The sequence below is a fragment of the Coregonus clupeaformis genome, chromosome 16, assembly GCF_020615455.1.
Source record: "Coregonus clupeaformis isolate EN_2021a chromosome 16, ASM2061545v1, whole genome shotgun sequence".
NCBI lineage: Eukaryota > Metazoa > Chordata > Actinopteri > Salmoniformes > Salmonidae > Coregonus > Coregonus clupeaformis.
In genome coordinates this window covers 40,650,824-40,670,896 of record NC_059207.1, presented here as the reverse complement: position 1 = coordinate 40,670,896, position 20,073 = coordinate 40,650,824, and the positions used below count along the sequence as shown (strand labels likewise).

Sequence of the window (20,073 nt, the reverse complement as noted above, 5' to 3'; positions counted from 1 at the left end):
CTTTTCTACTGGAAGAGAAAGTATACATTTTGTTAACATTCTATTATAATCAGCAATCCAAAAATAGTAATTACACAGAAAACATGATGCATGTATACACCGTCCTATCTCACATCAATAATAGTTTGTTTCAATCTAATTCCTCATAACTACTCCATAAGATTATTTAACATTTCTCAAAAGATGAAAACCACTCAAATTTCTCTGAGTTTACAATGAGTATTTTTAATTGATTACCCTTCAGACTTCATCCTCTGTAATTCTCACAATGATTATTCAACCCCAAAATCTGCTCCTTTTGATCCAATATCAAATTATCCTAGTATCGTTACTTGATCAACAACATAGGAAATATTGGTTTCCCCTTATAATGTTCCTGTCACCCCTCTAAATGTCATATTTTATTCATTCGCCAATATAATCAATTACTCCGCGTAAGTAAGACTGATATTTTATCCCAGGCATCTATTAAAAAAATTGTTTGAGACGTTGTCTCCTACTTTCCCTTAACATATACTGTAGGGGATTTCCATCAATCCAGGAAAAAAACTCCCACTCAAAACACATCAGATAATACCACGTTTCATTAAGTTCCCCACACCTTCTACTATAAACCTATAACCCCTGTTTGGTAATGTAATCATCTCCACTTGTTGCATTGATGTTTTAAAATAACAACCTATTGTTTAATAACTTCAGAACTTACAAAATATGTTTACTCCTCCATCAGCCTAATAGTAAAAACTATCTCCCAATGTACAACATACCATAAACAGATTATCGTTTTTAGAATTAAATAACTGTCTGCATAAATCACTGGTGTTTAAACAAACTATGGAATTTAATAATAATAATTAGAAATTGTCAAAGAACGTTCTATATTCAACTATTCAGATATCTGCTTCACATTATCCCAATGTGTCCTTTCCGTCTCGATATACCCCAACGATCACTACTCTTTTTCACCCTCTTACTAAATCATGTCATTAGTAAATTGTATCCACAAACCACTACTACCTAATAACATATTTTCATTGACCTTACTAGAAATACATATTTTAATACCAGTCTATTAAACAATCTAATTCAACATTTCTCATCACCCAATTAACTAACTTACTTTGTAACACAGAAAACCCTCTACAATATCTATCATTCTCTACTGCTGACTTCCCATCTAACGGTACTTTAACAGATGACAAATTATAGTGAAGTTATTGTCAAAACGAACAAAACATCTATTCACAGAGATGCAACTTTAATTACTATGTTGTACTATGTCGCCATGTGTTGGTAAGACTATCCCTTTCCTATAATGTTATCAATTCACCCAGTGATCTAGGTCAATAGCATCAATGTAACAGTTTTGCTTCCGTCCCTACCTGAGCTTGAACCAGGGACCCTCTGCACACATTGACAACAGTTACCCTTGAAGCACCGTTACCCGTCGCTCCACAAAATCCGCGATCCTTGCAAAGCAAGGCAAACAACTACTTCCATGTCGCAGAGCAAGTTACGTCACCACTCTAAATGCTACTAGTTCGCACCACTAACTAGCTAGCCCTTTCACACCGGTAACATTCACCCCCCTTTGACTTCCTCCTTATCCACCGCAACCATTCATCCATATACACCAAATGTAACCCATAATGACACTTACAACTCTCTCACGTTTCAGCGAGCCCCAATGGCTAACACCCGCAGACAAAAATATGGAAACTCTTCCATTCTTACTAGTAGAACAAATAAAACCCATTCTCAAACAGTGTTTCTGCATTCACCTTTATCGTAGGGTTGAAAAACTAACTTAACACCTTTCACAATCCTAAATTGCTGTAGTAGCTTCATGTTTGGTTCAGTTTATCTGTTACTATATTGTGTCAGTAATTGTATTGTGTTCTACAGTAATACTTCTGTAGTGACCTCAACCAAAAGTTGCTATAAAAGTTGCTATATTCCTCAGTAAATGTTATCTTTCATACTCTGCTTCCTTCCAACACTGCTTCATTAACCCTAGTGTTTGTTTAATATTCCTTTAATTCTCTGAGTTCCCTTGCTTCACTTCCCATGAAGATAAGACATTCGCTTCTCTGTGCGTCGTAAACTACATCCTATTTCCCCTGTTATCAACTAAGATCATAGCCACAGCTCTTATGAAACCACCAATCCGCCATTATTAGAATACAGCAGATCTAGGTAAATGTCCTTTCTAAGTAGGTTATAAGCAATAAACCAAAGACTTGCTGTAGTTGACCAGCATATATTGAATTTATATCCATAGTATCAATATCCAATTTATGGATTGACATTACGACACCATTCTCAATCGTTTAATCTAGCAAACCCGAAGGCAACGCAAAAAAATGACCACCACGCAATCGTCTCACTATTCCTGTTAAATAAGTGAGTCCTTCCATTTAACCCAAGCACGCTACAAACCTTCCATTCTTCATCACCTAAACCAAATACTTTGTATTATCTGTCTAAGCAACACATACCAACAGTTGAATTACACTCAGAAACCCAGATTTGTTTACTCTATTCCATTACCCCAGTGCTATTGAAATGACACAGACATCCCACAAATAGCACAATTACAATGGTTTGTCGTCTTACGCTCTGATACAAAATGAAGTTCCTTCACTTCACCACCTTAGCTCCACACTGATAATTAGTTTAACGGAAACCCTAAATTGGCTTTGTACAATATTATAAGTTACATCTATGAATTCCACTCCTTATGGGCAGTAATTTTTTTTGGTCATTTAGCAGATGCTCTTATCCAGAGCGACTTACAGGAGCAATTAGGGTTAAGTACCTTGCTCAAGGGCACATCTACAGATTTGTCACCTAGTGGGCTCGGGGATTAGAACCAGCAACCTTTCGGTTACTGGCACAACGCTCTTAACCACTAAGCTACCTGCCACCCCTTAAACCTTATCTCTATCAAAGGATCTAACAACTGTACAAACGTAGAAAACCAGTATTAATTATTTCCCACCCATGACGTACGTCTACGTTTGGGTGAGCAAGTTAATACATATATAACGTTAGAAACTTCTAGGTACTCATCCAAGAATCCCTTCGTGGTTTTTAACCAATTCTCAATCGACACAAATCCAACTTCTTCAAACATACTCCCAGCGGAACCAAAAAATTGCCCTGCCTGTCCCAGAAAATACAGACTTTTCCATTACTCTCTAAAACAGCATCACAATCTCCATACCACTCCTTGATATTCTATAACTTAATTCAGTTATATATCGAAAGTTCTTATCCAAACGTATATTAAATTATCATATCCATTTTTATAACTTATTATGCACCCTTCAGATTCAAATTACTTTCTGCTCTTTGTTCATAAGATAGCCCATGTTGTTCCATTCAATTACTTAACTTTGTTAGCTTACTTCTTCTCCTTATTACTTATATTTCCTTGCCACCGTGCGCTCATTAAATCGCATGCTTTATATGCCTCTTTCATATAATGTAAATCCCATTTCATGTTGCTTACGACGATATTATCAATGATATATCTGTAACTTATCCCTTAAAAAAAATAAAAAAATACTCATTATCTGTCCATGCTGATAAATCACTAAGATATGGTTCCACATAGAAAAATCCTAATTTACTTAATTTACATTACTTTTATAAGAGAATGTTCTAAATGTGGACTTGTCTGTAATAATTTTGAGTAATTCACAAAATACAAATTCTCTCTTCACCACAGTACTCTACCTCTCAGAGGATTGAACCTCCTTAATTTGTACTTCTCCTCTATAGTGTTGCCACTTCCTTAATCACTTATGGCTTATTTTAACTGTAACCCTCTACCAAGGACTTTAATCTTAAACCAAGGACTCAAACCTTAATATCTAACTGTAACCTTCTACCAAGGATTTTAACCTTCAACCAAAATACCTTATAGGGCTTTTATAACCTGGTTGAGGCCTTGAACCTCTTCATATATATATTATTTCGTCACAGGACTTGAACCTATAAACAATGTTTCATGTTGAGGACTCAAACCTCTGACCTATTTTATAATGTCGTACACCCTATAATCTTGTCATATTGAGGACTCGAACCTCTGACCTATTTTATAATGTCGTACACATTAAAAGACCCTACACCCAATCTTGTTACACCCATTCTCCTTCTCCTCTGTTGTTTTGAGTCATTACTCTGACTATACCCTTCTAAGAATCATAGCACCATGTTATTGTCTAATTTGATAATTCTCCTTACATCCCTTCTATACAACTCAACAACACTCATCGTCCCCCTTTAAAAATATTGAATTTTTAAACGTTCGTTTCAGCTCAGCCTTACCACAGATTAGCAGCATTTGACATAATCAAAAAAATTAACATCTGCTTACCTGTTAGTTCGGCTGTAAACTGCATCCTGTTCGTTCAGACGCCAATCTGTTATGATGAGTTTCTCGGGTATCAAGTAATTCATGATGCAAGAAGATATTTAACACTTAGATGGGGAGTTCATTCAAATATTTAATTGGTACCGCGGTTCGTTCTAACAAAAGGACAGTGCTTTGCCTCTTGCCATTCCGAACCCACAGACAAAGAAAACCTCTCAGTTTATATACCTTCTGTTACACGTTTCTTCAAGAACATCTGTTAACCATCATTTGGCACTCCCTTCTTTGATGGTATTACCCTGTACCCCAAGTCAGTATATCATGTCCATCAATCATTCTAAGATAAACCACCAGTAAGCTCCTTTGACATAATGGAATCCTTGTTATTCAGACTGTGCGGCACCTAGAATCACTTATCTACTAACGTTAACCTGGTTCACACAACATTATGAAATTACATCATAACACACACCTCGTCTCATTAATGTATAGATGTTACTTAGATTGAGAATGATTTCCATATCGGTTATTGCTCATGGTGTAATTAAGTGCTGTTGTTTTTTAACACACAGCAAACCAAAAGCTGCCACCATTGCTGTGGGTGCCATATAGACAATGGTGGTAAATATCTCATTCAAGTTGAATTTCATTCATAAATGTGGCCACTTAATTTATTGTGTGGATATCTTGGTGGAGTGCTGCAGAGATGGTTGTCCTTCTGGAAGGTTCTCCCATCTCCACAGAGGAACTCTAGAGCTCTGTCAGAGAGACCATTGGGTTATTGGTCACCTCCCTGACCAAGGCCCTTCACCCCCGATTGCTCAGTTTGGCCGGATGGCCAGCACTAGGAAGAGTCTTGGTGGTTCCAAACTTCTTCCATTTAAGAATGATGGAGGCCACTGTGTTCTTGGGGACCTTCAATGCTGCAGAATTGTTTTGGTACCCTTCCCCAGGTCTGTGCCTCGACACAATCCTGTCTCGAAGCTCTACGGACAATTCCTTCGACCTCATGACTTGGTTTTTGCTCTGACATGCACTGTCAACTGTGGGACCTTATATAGACAGGTGTGTGCCTTTCCAAATCATATCCAATCAATTGAATTTACCACAGGTGAACTCCAATCAAGGATGATCAATGGAAACAGGATGCACCTGAGCTCAATTTCGAGTCTCATAGCAAAGGATCTGAATACTTATGTAAATAAGGTATATCTGTTTTTTTATTTTTTATACATTTGCAAAAATTTATAAAAACCTGTTTTCGCTTTGTCATTATGGGGTATTGCTGAGGATGTTAAAAAATGTAATCAATTTTAGAATAAGGCTGTAACGTAACAAAATGTGGAAAAAGTCAAGAGGTCTGAATACTTTCCGAAGGCACTGTACAGCAGGGATGGACATTAAGCTAGCCCGAGCCTAGTACTTTTCAGACTGGGCTAGTAGAAAATGTGCCAATCTGGCCTGACACAGCACTAAAATGTTGCCTCTACAAACATTGCATGCCATAGATTTAGGACCTGAATGTAGAAATCGTGGTCACGTTACATCCCTGCATGTCAGTCCCTTTCAGACGTTCCCCCTATCACTGTTGGTCCTCCCCAGTGACCTCACGGCTGAGGGTTTTAACTTTGCTCTTGAGAATTACAATCAGAAGTACAGTCATATAGCTCATCGCAATACTTCACCTCTTCCGGCAAATAGTACCCTAGACTGTCCTGATCATCTAGTTGAGCATTCCAGATAATTTCTCCATCCAAGCAGAAATATCCCATCCACATAGATGTGCAGACAGACCAAAGCCAGTCTATTTTACCATTACTATGGTCAAGTCTGTGGGTTATGGTATTTAAATATAGATGTTACCATTTTAGTAATCAACCTAGCTAGTTAGTAAAAGTAACTTTTATTTTGTCTTTCAGACTGGCGGACCGGAAACCCAGTGACAACACTCAGGTCTGCAGTTGACATTTTCCATTGGGAAAGAGAAATGGCCCTGTATTTACCAGAAAAGGTAGTTCATCCATCATGGCAGAAGAGGAAGATCCAGACACATCCACCATGGCAGACTATGAAGTTCCAGGCCCTCGGCCGCTAAAGAATGTAGGAGGCTGCTGTCTGCACAGTTGCAGAATGTTCTCACTGAGGTGCATCTTGAGGAAACATTAGCGCAGTTGAAGGTTCTACAGAACCAGCTGTATACCTGCAACAGGTATTCAGCTTCCTGATAAAGTACATTACTTAGTATGGAAACAGGACTTCCAGACAAAGACATGCATCGTTGTTGAATACTTGGAATGTTACAAGGACTGCCAAGTGGAGGGTCGAGATGCTGTCATTTGAGGTTTATGGCGCTTATGAAGTTGCCTCACAGCTACACCAACTTGCACCTGGCTCAACTATTCAATTGTAGTGCAAGCACTGTCAGCAATGTTACCATCACTTTCATTCACGTCATCCACAAGCTTTTTTGCCATTAGCATCATGAAGATCCCCTGTAGCTCAGTTGGTAGAGCATGGCACTTGCAACGCCAGGGTTGTGGGTTCGTTTCCCACGGGGGGCCAGTATGAAAATGTATGCACTCACTAACTGTAAGTCGCTCTGGATAAGAGTGTCTGCTAAATGACTAAAATGTAAATGTTCCAAGACAGGAGAAGAACCAGACGTGCTTGCCTGTGTCTTTTCAGGGGTCCAGCAAAAACTGCAGGATGGTCATTGACTGTACTGACATAGAAGTTGCTACTCCATGTCTGATGGATCTGCAGAAGCAATCCTACTCTGTGTACTGTTCAATGCGGTGATAACATACTGCAGTGATCTTTATCCAGGATCTATGTCGGACAAAGCTATTGTCCAGAAGTCGGGGTTTGAGAAGATCTTCACGTCTGGAGACATGATTTTGGCATGATCCAGAGCTTGATGCCTGCTGGAGTCACTGTGAAAATTCCTCCATTCCTGAACCACGCAAGGTTCACAGAGAGTGAGATACATCTAAAAAAAATACATAGCGAGAAACAGGATCCATGTTGAGAGGGCAAATGCTCGACCAAAATATTTAAAAATTCTTAGATTCATCCCACCTTATCTGTTATAGTAATGTGCTGGTGCAGACTTGTTGCACACTTGTAAATCTCCAAGACCCACTCATCAGAGAAGTAGCTGTTAATTGGGAAAGAAAAACAAGAACAAACAATGAGGTATGAGGGTTGGATGTTGAGGGACCCCTTTCAAATTGTCCAAGGTGGGTTTGTGTTATGATAAAAAAATGCATTTTCTGTCCAGATAAAGATGTTGATACAGCATTGAAAAAGACCCACCACTGATCAAATTTCTCTTTGTTTTCCAGTCCAACAGGAGTGCATCCCTCAGGCCATCTGGTGCATGGACATCCTGTGGCAGTGTGATCCGAGCGTGAGCGTCCAGTTGTGGAGACTACAGCACATCTAGCCTGTGGACGAACAGGTCAGTAACTCATCAAATATGTTACAATATTGTGTAAAACATTGAATTTATAGATGCATCAACATTTTGACTTTATGTCCCCTTTTCCCCATGTTTTAGACACAAGCCGTGACATGCGGAACATCAGGCTCACCCCACAAGAAGCAGTGCATGATCAACGCCGCCCTCAGCAAAGAGATCTGCTGTAAGTGATGTCTCTCCCATCCTGCATTTACCAGAAAAGGAAGCTCCCCAAAAAAACTGATTGGAATAAAACCTCAAAGTAAGAACAAAAACTGATTTGTGCAAAAATGATTTACAAGATATACAGATGATCACTGTAGCAGTGCCAACTTTGAGAGCATGTGGTCCTTGAAAAACTCCTCTAGTCCAGCAACATGAGTCTGCCAGAGGTCGTCACGCTGGATGGTAATGGTGATGGAGGCTTTGGTAGTCCACACAATGAAGAAGCAAGTGTCCCTTCCAGTGATGTGGAGCTGCCATTGGACCTGATGATCACTGTAGCAGTGCCAACTTTGAGAGCATGTGGTCCTTGAAAAACTCCTCTAGTCCAGCAACATGAGTCTGCCAGAGGTCGTCACACTGGATGGTAATGATGATGGAGGCTTTGGTAGTCCACACAACGAAGAAGCAAGTGTCCCTTCCAGTGATGTGGAGCTGCCCTTGGACCTGGTGCCAGTAAGGATGGTCTTCATGGAGGCTGTAAGACCCTCCCTCCTCCTGGATATAGAAATTCTTCAACTTCACTGCCTATTCAATGGTAAGGTCCCTTGCACCATACGGACACTTGACATCCATCACTGCTGTGGTGCCCACCAGACCATCTGGTGAGGCACCCAGGATCCCAGACCCCGTGACCCAAAGTCCTGACTCCTGCACATCCATCCCTGTAGCCATTTTGAATGCATGCCTTGATGTTCTCCTCTTTGTTATCTGTGCCCCACTTTACAGACACCCCATCCAATGACTGTGATCTGAGGAACCTTTTTAGCAGCGACGGAGAAACGTGCTTGGCCCTAACCACTGCTCCAAATTGGCTGGCCGTCAACCTCCCTCTCCTGATGGTGTGCGAAGTTGGGGTTGGTGCGCTGTCCAACTGTTGCCTGCCGTATAGCCTCCTGCTGCTCCACCGAGAGCGCCATGCCAGCCAGGATGCCTGCATGCCCCAGGTGCCCTTGTTTTTTAACAATGACCGGTACAGACAGGGAGGGTAGCAGTTGTTCTGGCTCAGGTTCAAGAAGACATGCCATTCCACTGAAAATGCCCCGAGACGGTTCCTTAGACATTGAAGATCCTTCTCTGTGGGCTCTCTGGACAGAAGGTTGTAGACTTCAGCCGGGTACAGGTCTTCCACTGACTCCACCTGGTTGGGCACGACTGGCCTCCTCCACTTGCATTCCACATCCATACAGCCAATATTGTGAACCGCAAAAATCGCCAATGCCGCCGCATGGCTACACTTATGAGCTCCACGGGGGCATTCGCATGTGGTAGGGAGAATCCCCTGGTCACCTATAGAGACCTGCCAAGAGGAAGGATGTTAAGTGCCACATGCCTTTCAATTCATGACTTTGAACACCTTGGAATGCATTTGTTGTAAGAAATGTTCTATATAAATAAAGTTTGATTTGATTGATGACATTACAGCTATAGAATATTTAATAAACTGTCATTTTCACGAGGACAAGTGCAGTTTTCCCATGAACTTTTAATTGATAACTTGGGATTTTATCACTTGACATATCAATTTGTAGATGCATCGACATTTTAACTTTATGTCCCCTTTTCCCAATGTTTTAGACATCATGCGGAACATAAGGCTCACCCCACAAGAAGCAGTGCATGATCAACGTCACCCGCAGCAAGGAGATCTTCTAGAAGTGATGTACTCTCACTCTGGGGTAAGACATAATGTAAACATCACAGATATAAATTCCCACTGTTCCCATGATAAAATGCAATATGAATTGTGTTGTACTACTGAATGAAACTGAGGAGATGCACTCAGACCATTCTTTGTGATTGAACTTACGTTAACTACATTACTTTAGTTGGCTAATTTGAGCAAAACTTGAAGCCTATTGTTTGTGTATGATCTTCATTCATTGTTCACTTGTTTTTCAACAATGTCAGGTACAGGCAGGGATGACCGGGGCCTTTAGCAAGTAAGACACAGGGGGTAAGACATCATTTAAACATCACAGATATACATTCTCACTGTGCCCATGATAAAGTTAACGACATTACTTTAGTTGGCTGCTTTGAGCAAAATTTGCATGTAATATAACCTATTCTGGGAGCCTAGTTTGGGTGTGTATGAACTATGTGGAATATTTTTGGACCATTGGCTTCCCTGAAAAACGGCACTGACAGAAGGAGCAATAGGAGTCTGCCAGAGGTCGTCACACTGGATTGAGATGGTGATGGAGGCTTTGGTGGTTCACACAACGAAGAAGCAGGTGTCCCAGTGATGTGGAGTTGACCTTGGACCTGGTGACAGTAAGGATGGTCTTCACGGAGGCTGTAAGACCCTCCCTCCTTGATATAGAAATCCTTAGACTTCACTGCCTCTTCTATCAGTGGTGGGAACATCACATAATTATTAGCCGGTTCTGGCAATGGCATCACGGTAGCAAACTCCATTAACTGTTAACAGCTAGCATATACACCAGGGATCATCAACTAGATTCAGCCGCCGGCCGATTTTCTTCTTGAGCGCATGGTCGGGGGGCCAGAACATATACTATATATACAAAAGTATGTGGACACCACTTCAAATTAGTGGATTCGGCTATTTCAGCCACACCCGTTGCTGACAGGTGTATAAAATCGAGCACACAACCATGCAATCGCCATAGACAAACATTGGCAGTAGAATTGCCTTACTGAAGAGCTCAGTGACTGTCAACGTGGCACCTTCAAAGGATGCCACGTTTCCAACAAGTCCGTTTGTAAAATTTCTGCCCTGCTGGAGCAGCACTGGTCAACTGTAAGTGCTGTTATTGTGAAGTGGAAAGTCTAGGAGCAACAACGGCTCAGCCGCGAAGTGGTAGGCCACACAAGCTCACAGAACGGGACCGCTGAAGCGCATAAAAATCTTCTGTCCTCGGTTGTAACACTCACTACCGAGTTCCAAACTGCCTCTGGAAGCAATGTCAGCACAATAACTGTTTGTCGGGAGCTTCATGAAATGGGTTTCCATGGCAGAGCAGCCACACACAAGCCTAAAATCACCATGTGCAACGTCAAGCGTTGGTTGGAGTGGTGTAAAGCTCGCCGCCATTGGTCTCTGGAGCAGTGGAAACGCGTTCTCTGGAGTGATGAATCACGCTTCACCATCTGGCAGTCCGAAAGGACAAATCTGGATTTGGCGGATGCCAGGAGAACGCTACCTACCCCAATGCGTAGTGCCAACTGTAAAGTTTGGTGGAGGAGGAGTAATGGTCTGGGGCTGTTTTTCATGGTTCGGGCTAGGCCCCTTAGTTCCAGTGAAGGGAAATCTTAATGCTAGATCATAATATGACATTCTAGACGATTCTGTGCTTCCAACTTTGTGGCAACAGTTTGGGGAAGGCCGTTTCCTGTTTCAGGATGACAACGCCCCCGTGCACAAAGCGAGGTCTATAGAAAAATGGTTTGTCGAGATCGGTGTGAAGAACTTGACTGGCCTGCACAGAGCCCTGACCTCAACCCTACCGAACACCTTTGGGATGAATTGGAACGCCGACTGCGAGCCAGGCCTAATAGCCCAACATCAGTGCCTGACCTCACTAATGCTCTTGTGGCTGAATGGAAGCAAGTCCCCGCAACAATGTTCCAACATCTAGTGGAAAGCCTTTCCAGAAGAGTGGAGGCTGTTATAGCAGCAAAAGGGGGACCAAATCCATATTAATGCCCTTGATTTTGGAATGAGATGTTCAACGAGCAGGTGTCCAAATACTTTTGGTCATGTAGTGTAATTACAAATAATTTGTAGACTGCAAATTGACACAAGAAGCCCTAACAGATATATTTGACAAAAACATAATAATTTCAAACCCTGCTTACATTTGTATACAATCACACATGTGTATCTATGTGTGGGAACAGTTGGGAATACTTGGAACTGATTTCCTGGTGTGTGTTTTTTTTGGGGGTGGGGGGGCTCAAATAAAACCCTGATATACACGTTTTAATTCCATTGTACACTAACCCCTTCCCCTTCTGTATTTTAGTAAATAGGTTTTACTTACCTTTTCTTAATATCGGAGGTTGTCAGACACCATGCACATTATTTCAGCCAATGGATTGTCCAATTATGTGCACCGGATATGGGCTGCAACTTACATTACAGTCCAACTTTTCATTTGACCACACTGACAATAGCTACCTGTCACTCATTGTCTACACAACATTTCACTGTTCTTTTGTGTTTTTTTGTTAGTTTAGTGCATTTTGTTACATTGTATTTCTATTTCAGAACTCAACAAGAACCCAGTGGAGGGCTTTTCAGCTGGCTTAATAGACGATGAGGATATATATAAATGGGAGGTTGTCATCATAGGGCCACAAGACACCCTCTTGTAAGTTAAGACATTTGAGAATGTCTGATTGTGAACATAGGTTGGTATTCCGAAAGAAGAGGAGTACATCTTTTAAAAGTATTCTGAGATGGGGATGATGACTGCTTTGCTTTCTCTGTTCTCTCCATTACAGCGAAGGAGTTTTTTTTAAAGCATACCTGACCTTTCCCTATGATTATCCTCTACGGCCTCCCAAGATGAAGTTCATCAATGAAATCTGGCATCCTAATGGTAAACACACTTAACACTTTATGAGCCCTACTACACCTAGCGCCATAATATTTTATGTGTCTCCTACCATGTTTACTAATGTATATAATGACTTTTCATCTCTTCCTTATTGGCAAAGAATGGCGACGTATGTACAGTGGGGAGAACAAGTATTTGATACACTGCCGATTTTGCAGGTTTTCCTACTTACAAAGCATGTAGAGGTCTGTTATTTTTATCATAGGTACACTTCAACTGTGAGAGACTGAATCTAAAACAAAAATCCAGAAAATCACATTGTATGATTTTTAAGTAATTAATTTGCATTTTATTGCATGACATAAGTATTTCATCACCTACCAACCAGTAAGAATTCCGGCTCTCACAGACCTGTTCGTTTTTCTTTAAGAAGCCCTCCTGTTCTCCACTAATTACCTGTATTAACTGCACCTGTTTGAACAGGTTACCTGTATAAAAGACACCTGTCCACACACTCAATCAAACAGACTCCAACCTCTCCACAATGGCCAAGACCAGAGAGCTGTGTAAGGACATCAGGGATAAAATTGTAGACCTGCACAAGGCTGGGATGGGCTACAGGACAATAGGCAAGCAGCTTGGTGAGAAGGCAACAACTGTTGGCGCAATTATTAGAAAATGGAAGAAGTTCAAGATGACGGTCTATCACCCTCGGTCTGGGGCTCCATGCAAGATCTCACCTCGTGGGGCATCAATGATCATGAGGAAGGTGAGGGATCAGCCCAGAACTACACGGCAGGACCTGGTCAATGACCTGAAGAGAGCTGGGACCACAGTCTCAAAGAAAACCATTTGTAACACACTACGCCGTCATGGATTAAAATCCTGCAGCGCACGCAAGGTCCCCCTGCTCAAGCCAGCGCATGTCCAGGCCCATCTGAAGTTTGCCAATGACCATCTGGATGATCTAGAGGAGGAATGGGAGAAGGTCATGTGGTTTGATGAGACAAAAATAGAGCTTTTTGGTCTAAACTCCACTCGCCGTGTTTGGAGGAAGAAGAAGGATGAGTACAACCCAAGAACACCATCCCAACCGTGAAGCATGGAGGTGTAAACATCATTCTTTGGGGATGCTTTTCTGCAAAGGGGACAGGACGACTGCACCGTATTGAGGAGAGGATGGTTGGGGCCATATATCGCGAGATCTTGGCCAACAACCTCCTTCCCTCAGTAAGAGCATTGAAGATGGGTCGTGGCTGGGTCTTCCAGCATGACAACGACCCAAAACACACAGCCAGGGCAACTAAGGAGTGGCTCCGTAAGAAGCATCTCAAGGTCCTGGAGTGGCCTAGCCAGTCTCCAGACCTGAACCCAATAGAAAATATTTGGAGGGAGCTGAAAGTCCGTATTGCCCAGCGACAGCCCCGAAACCTGAAGGATCTGGAGAAGGTCTGTATGGAGGAGTGGGCCAAAATCCCTGCTGCAGTGTGTGCAAACCTGGTCAAGACCTACAGGAAACGTATGATCTCTGTAATTGCAAACAAAGGTTTCTGTACCAAATATTAAGTTCTGCTTTTCTGATGTATCAAATACTTATGTCATGCAATAAAATGCAAATTAATTACTTAAAAATCATACAATGTGATTTTCTGGATTTTTGTTTTAGATTCCGTCTCTCACAGTTGAAGTGTACCTATGATAAAATTACAGACCTCTACATGCTTTGTAAATAGGAAAACCTGCAAAATCGGCAGTGTATCAAATACTTGTTCTCCCCACTGTATCTCAATTCTGCATGAGCCAGGAGAGGACAAGTTTGGCTATGAGAAGCCAGAGGAACGTTGGCTTCCAATTCACACTGTAGAGACGATTATTGTCAGTGTAATCTCCATGCTGGCCGACCCAAACAGTGATTCGCCTGCTAATGTGGATGCTGCGGTGAGTTGTAATAATAAATGTATTTAACACAGACTTTGTGTGTTACAATAGCCAAGTACATCCAAAACCTATGTCAAAGTGACAATGACAACTGTGCTATTGAGATTGTGAAATGGAGTTTGTGCTGTGGGTTCAAGAGAAAGGTGGCTCACTGTGTACGGAAAAGCCAGGAGATGGCATTTGACTAGAACCCAGACTCAATGACAAAGTTCTAGGGTGAGTAAGCAACATACACCTAGAATTAGGGTTTTACTCAGTCTTGTTGCTATTGAAAGGAATGCAGTCATTATTTTGTAATGTTGTGTTTTTCGTCTCTTCCATCCAGGTAAACGACATGGCTTCAGAAGGAAAATAGGCAGTTCAGCAAAAGGCTTTTGCACCCCTTCTTTTGCCATTCAAGAGATTTGGTTGGTCAGACACTTTCTTATTTTATTTTTTCTGAAAGGTCGTAAGAGGAATGAATGTGTGAAACCTACCAGCAAATATTTCCCTCCATTTCCTACCTGGAATTCGATATTAGTGTTTTTATTTTGGAAAAATATAGATTAGATTTAAAGTTTAATAGTCACATGTACAGGGTTGCAATGATGTAAGATGTCACTACTGTAAATTAACTTGATTTTATATCTGCTGCTGAACAGTTTTTGTACTTTATATCAGGTTTCTTATGCAATTTGTTTGTTGTGCTTGAAGAATTTAAAACACGTGAATGCCAGTTCTTCTCATTATTAGGTTCTCACCAAGTGTCCCATCCTCACAATCACCTTATATACAACTAATGATACATGCAATCATGTTCGTAGGTTCGCAGGTTGACTTGCTAACAAATTAGCTATGCTGGGATTGCTTACAAATGCATGTATTCATATGATTGGATGTGACATGGTGTACAATTTATGGTACTATGTAGGCTTTATGACTCATAAATTACCTTTTTCCTCTAGATTTGCTAACCTAATCACCTCCTCAGACCGTTAATCACTTTATTGCAGAAGAGACTCAGTGCATTTAAAACATTGAAGCAATAAACTCAGATAATCTCAATGGTGTTTATCCAGGTAATCCTGATATCTCACCTTAACCCCCTTGTTTGTTGTTTTTAACAATTTGTTTATCCAATGTGTATTTGACATGAGCTCAATAAAATGTGTTAACTGTCATATACTTTTGGTCTTTTTGTTTTACCTATTTAGTTGTATTTATCTAGTGTTAGTCTAATCGGATGGCAAGTGATTAAATGGCAAAATTACTTTTAGATAACCTTTTCTAGTCTGCGCTGGATCCGCCCCATGGACTGACATTCTCTCCTGGTCACGCGACCATGGCTCTGTAAGCTTGGTACTTGTAACCACTAATATAAAAATTGACCTCGATTTGTTACAAAGTAACAAAATCATGAAAAAACAGGTTATGTTTGTCGAGGAAATAAGAAAAGGAATTTGTCTGATTAAAACGCAGTGGTAGCCACATTTTAGCAACAAGGTAGGCTTGCAAAAATAGCAAATTGTATGCTTCTGTAATGAATGGTAATTAAATTAATTCATATCTATAGACCTGTTTTAATGACTTGTTATTAGAGCTTTTCTAATATTGCCTTCAATGTAAACAACAGGTCAAGTTTCTATTTCATTGTTGTAGGTCTGCAGAGTCCAATAACATGTAGAATCATAGATATGGGTATGTACAGCCTGCTGGTTGTTGAACTTATGCATTGTTTGCATTGTTCGAAACTATAGGCTGTTTTGTGAGTCGGAAATTCAATGTGAAACGGTCCTCTGTTGACCGAGACCTGAAATATAATGGCCTGCATGTGGTGTAATAGAAAGCACAGAAGCCAAGCGGTAGGCCTATAGGAGTCCATATCTTTTCAAATTGTCTTTTGGGGCGTATCTAAATGTTAGTTAAATGTTAATTTGGTGAATAAATATATTTAACACTTAATGATTGAGTTAATAGCCTTCACATTAACATGTTACTCAATCAAAAATGAAAACGTAAACATTGTGTGATTCGTTCAGATCGTAGGCCTCATTAACACGCCTATCTACAGTGCATTCGGAAAGTATTCAGACCCCTTGACTTTTTCCACATTTTGTTACGTTACAGCCTTATTCTAAAATGGATTTTTTTTAAATAATCCTTGTCTACACACAATACCCCATAATGACAAAGCAAAAACAAGTTTATAAAAAAAAACTAAAATATTTAATTTACATAAGTATTCAGACCCTTTATTCAGTACTTTGTTGAAGCACCTTTGGCAGCGATTACAGCCTCAAGGCTTCTTGGGTATGACGCTACAAGCTTGGCACACCTGTATTTGGGGAGTTTCTCCCATTCTTCTCTGCAGATCCTCTCAAGCTCTGTCAGGTTTGATGGGGAGCGTCAGGTCTCCAGAGATGTTCGATCGGGTTCAAGTCCGGGCTCTGGCTGGGCCACTCAAGGACATTCAGAGACTTGTCCCGAAGCCACTCCTGCATTGCCTTGGCTGTGTGCTTAGGATTGTTGTCCTGTTGGAAGGTGAACCTTCGCCCCAGTCTGAGATCCTGAGCGCTCTGGAGCAGGTTTTCATCAAGGATCTCTCTGTACTTTGCTCGGTTAATCTTTCCCTCAATCCTGACTAGTCTCAGTCCCTGCCACAGTTTGGCCGGGCGGCCAGCTCTAGGAAGAGTCTTGGTGGTTCCAAACTTCTTCCATTTAAGAATGATGGAGGTCACTGTGTTCTTGTGGACCTTCAATGCTCCAATTGTTAGTACCCTTCGCCAGATCTGTGCCTCGACACAATCCTGTCTCGGAGCTCTACGGACAATTCCTTCGACCTCATGGCTTGGTTTTTCCTCTGACATGCACTGTCAACTGTGGGACCTTTTTTAGGCAGGTGTGTGCCTTTCCAAATCATGTCCAATCAATTGAACTGACCACAGGTGGACTCCAATCAAGTTGTAGAAACATCTCAAGGATTATCAATGGAAACAGGATGCACCTGAGCTCAATTTCGAGTCTCATAGCAAAGGTTCTGAATACTTATGTAAATGTGATATTTCCATTTTTTAAACAAACATTTCTACAAAACAGTTTTGGGGGTATATGAGGTATTGTGTGTAGATTGATGAGGAATTGTTTTATTTAATACATTTTAGAATAAGGCTGTAACGTAAAACAAATTGTGGAAAAAGGGTAGGGTTCTGAATACTTTCCGAATGCACTGTATATGACAGACACTGAGCATGTGTATAAGGAAACAAAACACCAGGGTGGAGACGCATAGGACAGCACATTTCAAGGTCTCTGACAACCAGCAGGTGAAAACCATACCAAGTCCATGGTGACTGCATCATTTCTACAGGTAACATGTCAGCAAGTTCTTTGCCATATACCAAAATGAATATATTACTCAATTGAAATGTAGTGTTATACAAAATATTGTAATCATGTTCCAGCATCCAACCCTCACAACTGGACAAAAACGATATCTCTACAGCATTGCAAATGTCTACAGCACCGAGCACAAGAAGACTGATGAAGCAACACTATCTTAATGTGCTGCATAGGTGTATTAAATCAGGTGTGTTGTAACTGTATTTACTTTAAAATGAAATATGGACCAACTATTGCCCATCTTTCATTAAATATTTTCCCTCAAGGTCATAGCTCTTTGGATAGAACCAGAACTACTACTGGATATCCACTACTTAAAGCTCACATTAAAGATGGACAATGAGCGAGATTCTGGATCTAGGATCAAGCCATATGGACAGAGGAAGGGCACCACAGTGCACTCTAAAGTTATCCTCTCAAAGATTGCCAACAGTCACAGTGCAGAGAGAAGATGGCATTTGAAATAATTATATTGAAGTCAGTTCGACATTTAATTAATCTGACAATGTATTGAGCTGTAGTATAATATTGAACATTTCAAAATAGTTTCATTCTCCTTATTGGTAAATTAATTTGAGTCCCAACAGCGGTGTGTCTCATACTTCTAGTGACAGGTATCACCAAAACACATGACCTGGGTTTCCAGGAGAGTGAAGCTCTGCAAGCAGTGTTTCCTTCTTACCTCTGCCCCAACATCCTGAAGGCCCTGGCCAGGTGAGCTCCCATAACATACCCCAATCTATCTCCTCATGTGACATTTATGAAGAGTGATTCAGATACCGTCTAAGAAGTATATGATGATTGTTTATTTAATAATTTACATTTGTATTATCTATTATAATTGTATTACATTTCTATTATTATTTTGGGCCAGACTTATAGGCGACATGGTGATGCACTTCCCAGTGTCTCAGGAGGAGATCACTCTGTCCATGTCTCCGCTGAGAGTCAATCTGAAAAACTACTTTGAAGAGGAAAGTGGTGAGATTCTGCACAGTCTACACATTTACATTTTAGTCATTTAGCAGACACTCTTATCCAGAGCGACTTACAGTTAGTGAGTACATAATTTTTTTTTTTTTCATACTGGCCCCCCGTGGGAAACGAACCCACAACCCTGGCGTTGCAAACGCCATGCTCTACCAACTGAGCTACACGGGGCCACAGTATGACAAACATACAAACATCAGCAACATATTGTGCATGCCTAACTCCTCATTGTTTTGGGTACAGATCGAATGAAGGCCATGCACACTGAGATGTCTTTAGATCCTACTTCCAGGTTGGAGTTGACTCAGACATAACCTTCTGTCTGAAGGAGCTGAGGGTAAGGGGGTTATTTTAGGAAGGTCCTTAATTTTCTGTCACATGAGCTTGTGAATATAGGGTGAGTCACTATCTGTTCTTGCATACCCAGGATTAATTCATTTTTATTTACTGCACTGAATAATGAATAATTTTAAATGGAATCTTTCCGTCCTGGGTGAGATTTTGTTTTACGACCCTAATGAATCAAGTTATAATATGATATGTTTTTTTCTGCACGTTGGGCAGACCGTACCACCCTCTGGAGAGCCCTGCTGTTGCGGGCGGTGATACAGGCCATACCAGGCGGTGATACAGGCCGACAGGATGCTCTCAGTTGTGCATCTGTAAAAGATTCTGAGAGTCATAGGGGCCAAGCTGAATTTCTTCAGCCTCCTGAGGTTGAAGAGGTGCAACAATGATCATATTTTCCCTGTCACCTAATGTACATTGCTGTCTAGCAGAGTACCAGAATGTTGTGATCCACCATGACCTGTTATTCTCATTTGTGGTGAATGATCAAACTTTGAGTCATCAGTTAATGATGAACATTAGTTGTCTCCAAACATGCATGTGTTTAATGTATTCTCTAGGGATTGTTGTCATTTGCTGAATCACATGGTCTATCGGTGTCTGCCCACTTTGACGCTACAGGAAAGTAAGTATCCTGGTCCTTGTGATTATACCCAGTGACAATCACCACTTTTACTTAGGTCCTAAATAAGTCCCAGAGTTTTTCCCGGTCTGGTCACATGATTGGATAAATCTCAGCGCCCTGATTACAGGTACAGTGGGGAAAAAAAGTATTTAGTCACCCACCAATTGTGCAAGTTCTCCCACTTAAAAAGATGAGAGAGGCC

The 20,073-nt window shown here is 41.0% G+C and overlaps 1 protein-coding gene across 1 annotated transcript; it reads left to right on the top strand.

Moving 5' to 3' along the window:
• The first annotated feature begins 8,399 nt into the window (after window positions 1-8,399).
• On the top strand, window positions 8,400-14,718 carry LOC121583952 (ubiquitin-conjugating enzyme E2 G1-like). The gene is made up of 6 exons (XM_041899810.2): window positions 8,400-8,543; window positions 12,270-12,403; window positions 12,537-12,634; window positions 12,745-12,763; window positions 14,371-14,538; window positions 14,640-14,718. Exons 1-6 carry the CDS (start codon window positions 8,400-8,402, stop codon window positions 14,716-14,718), a joined length of 642 nt encoding a protein of 213 aa, XP_041755744.2.
• The last annotated feature ends 5,355 nt before the right edge of the window (window positions 14,719-20,073 follow it).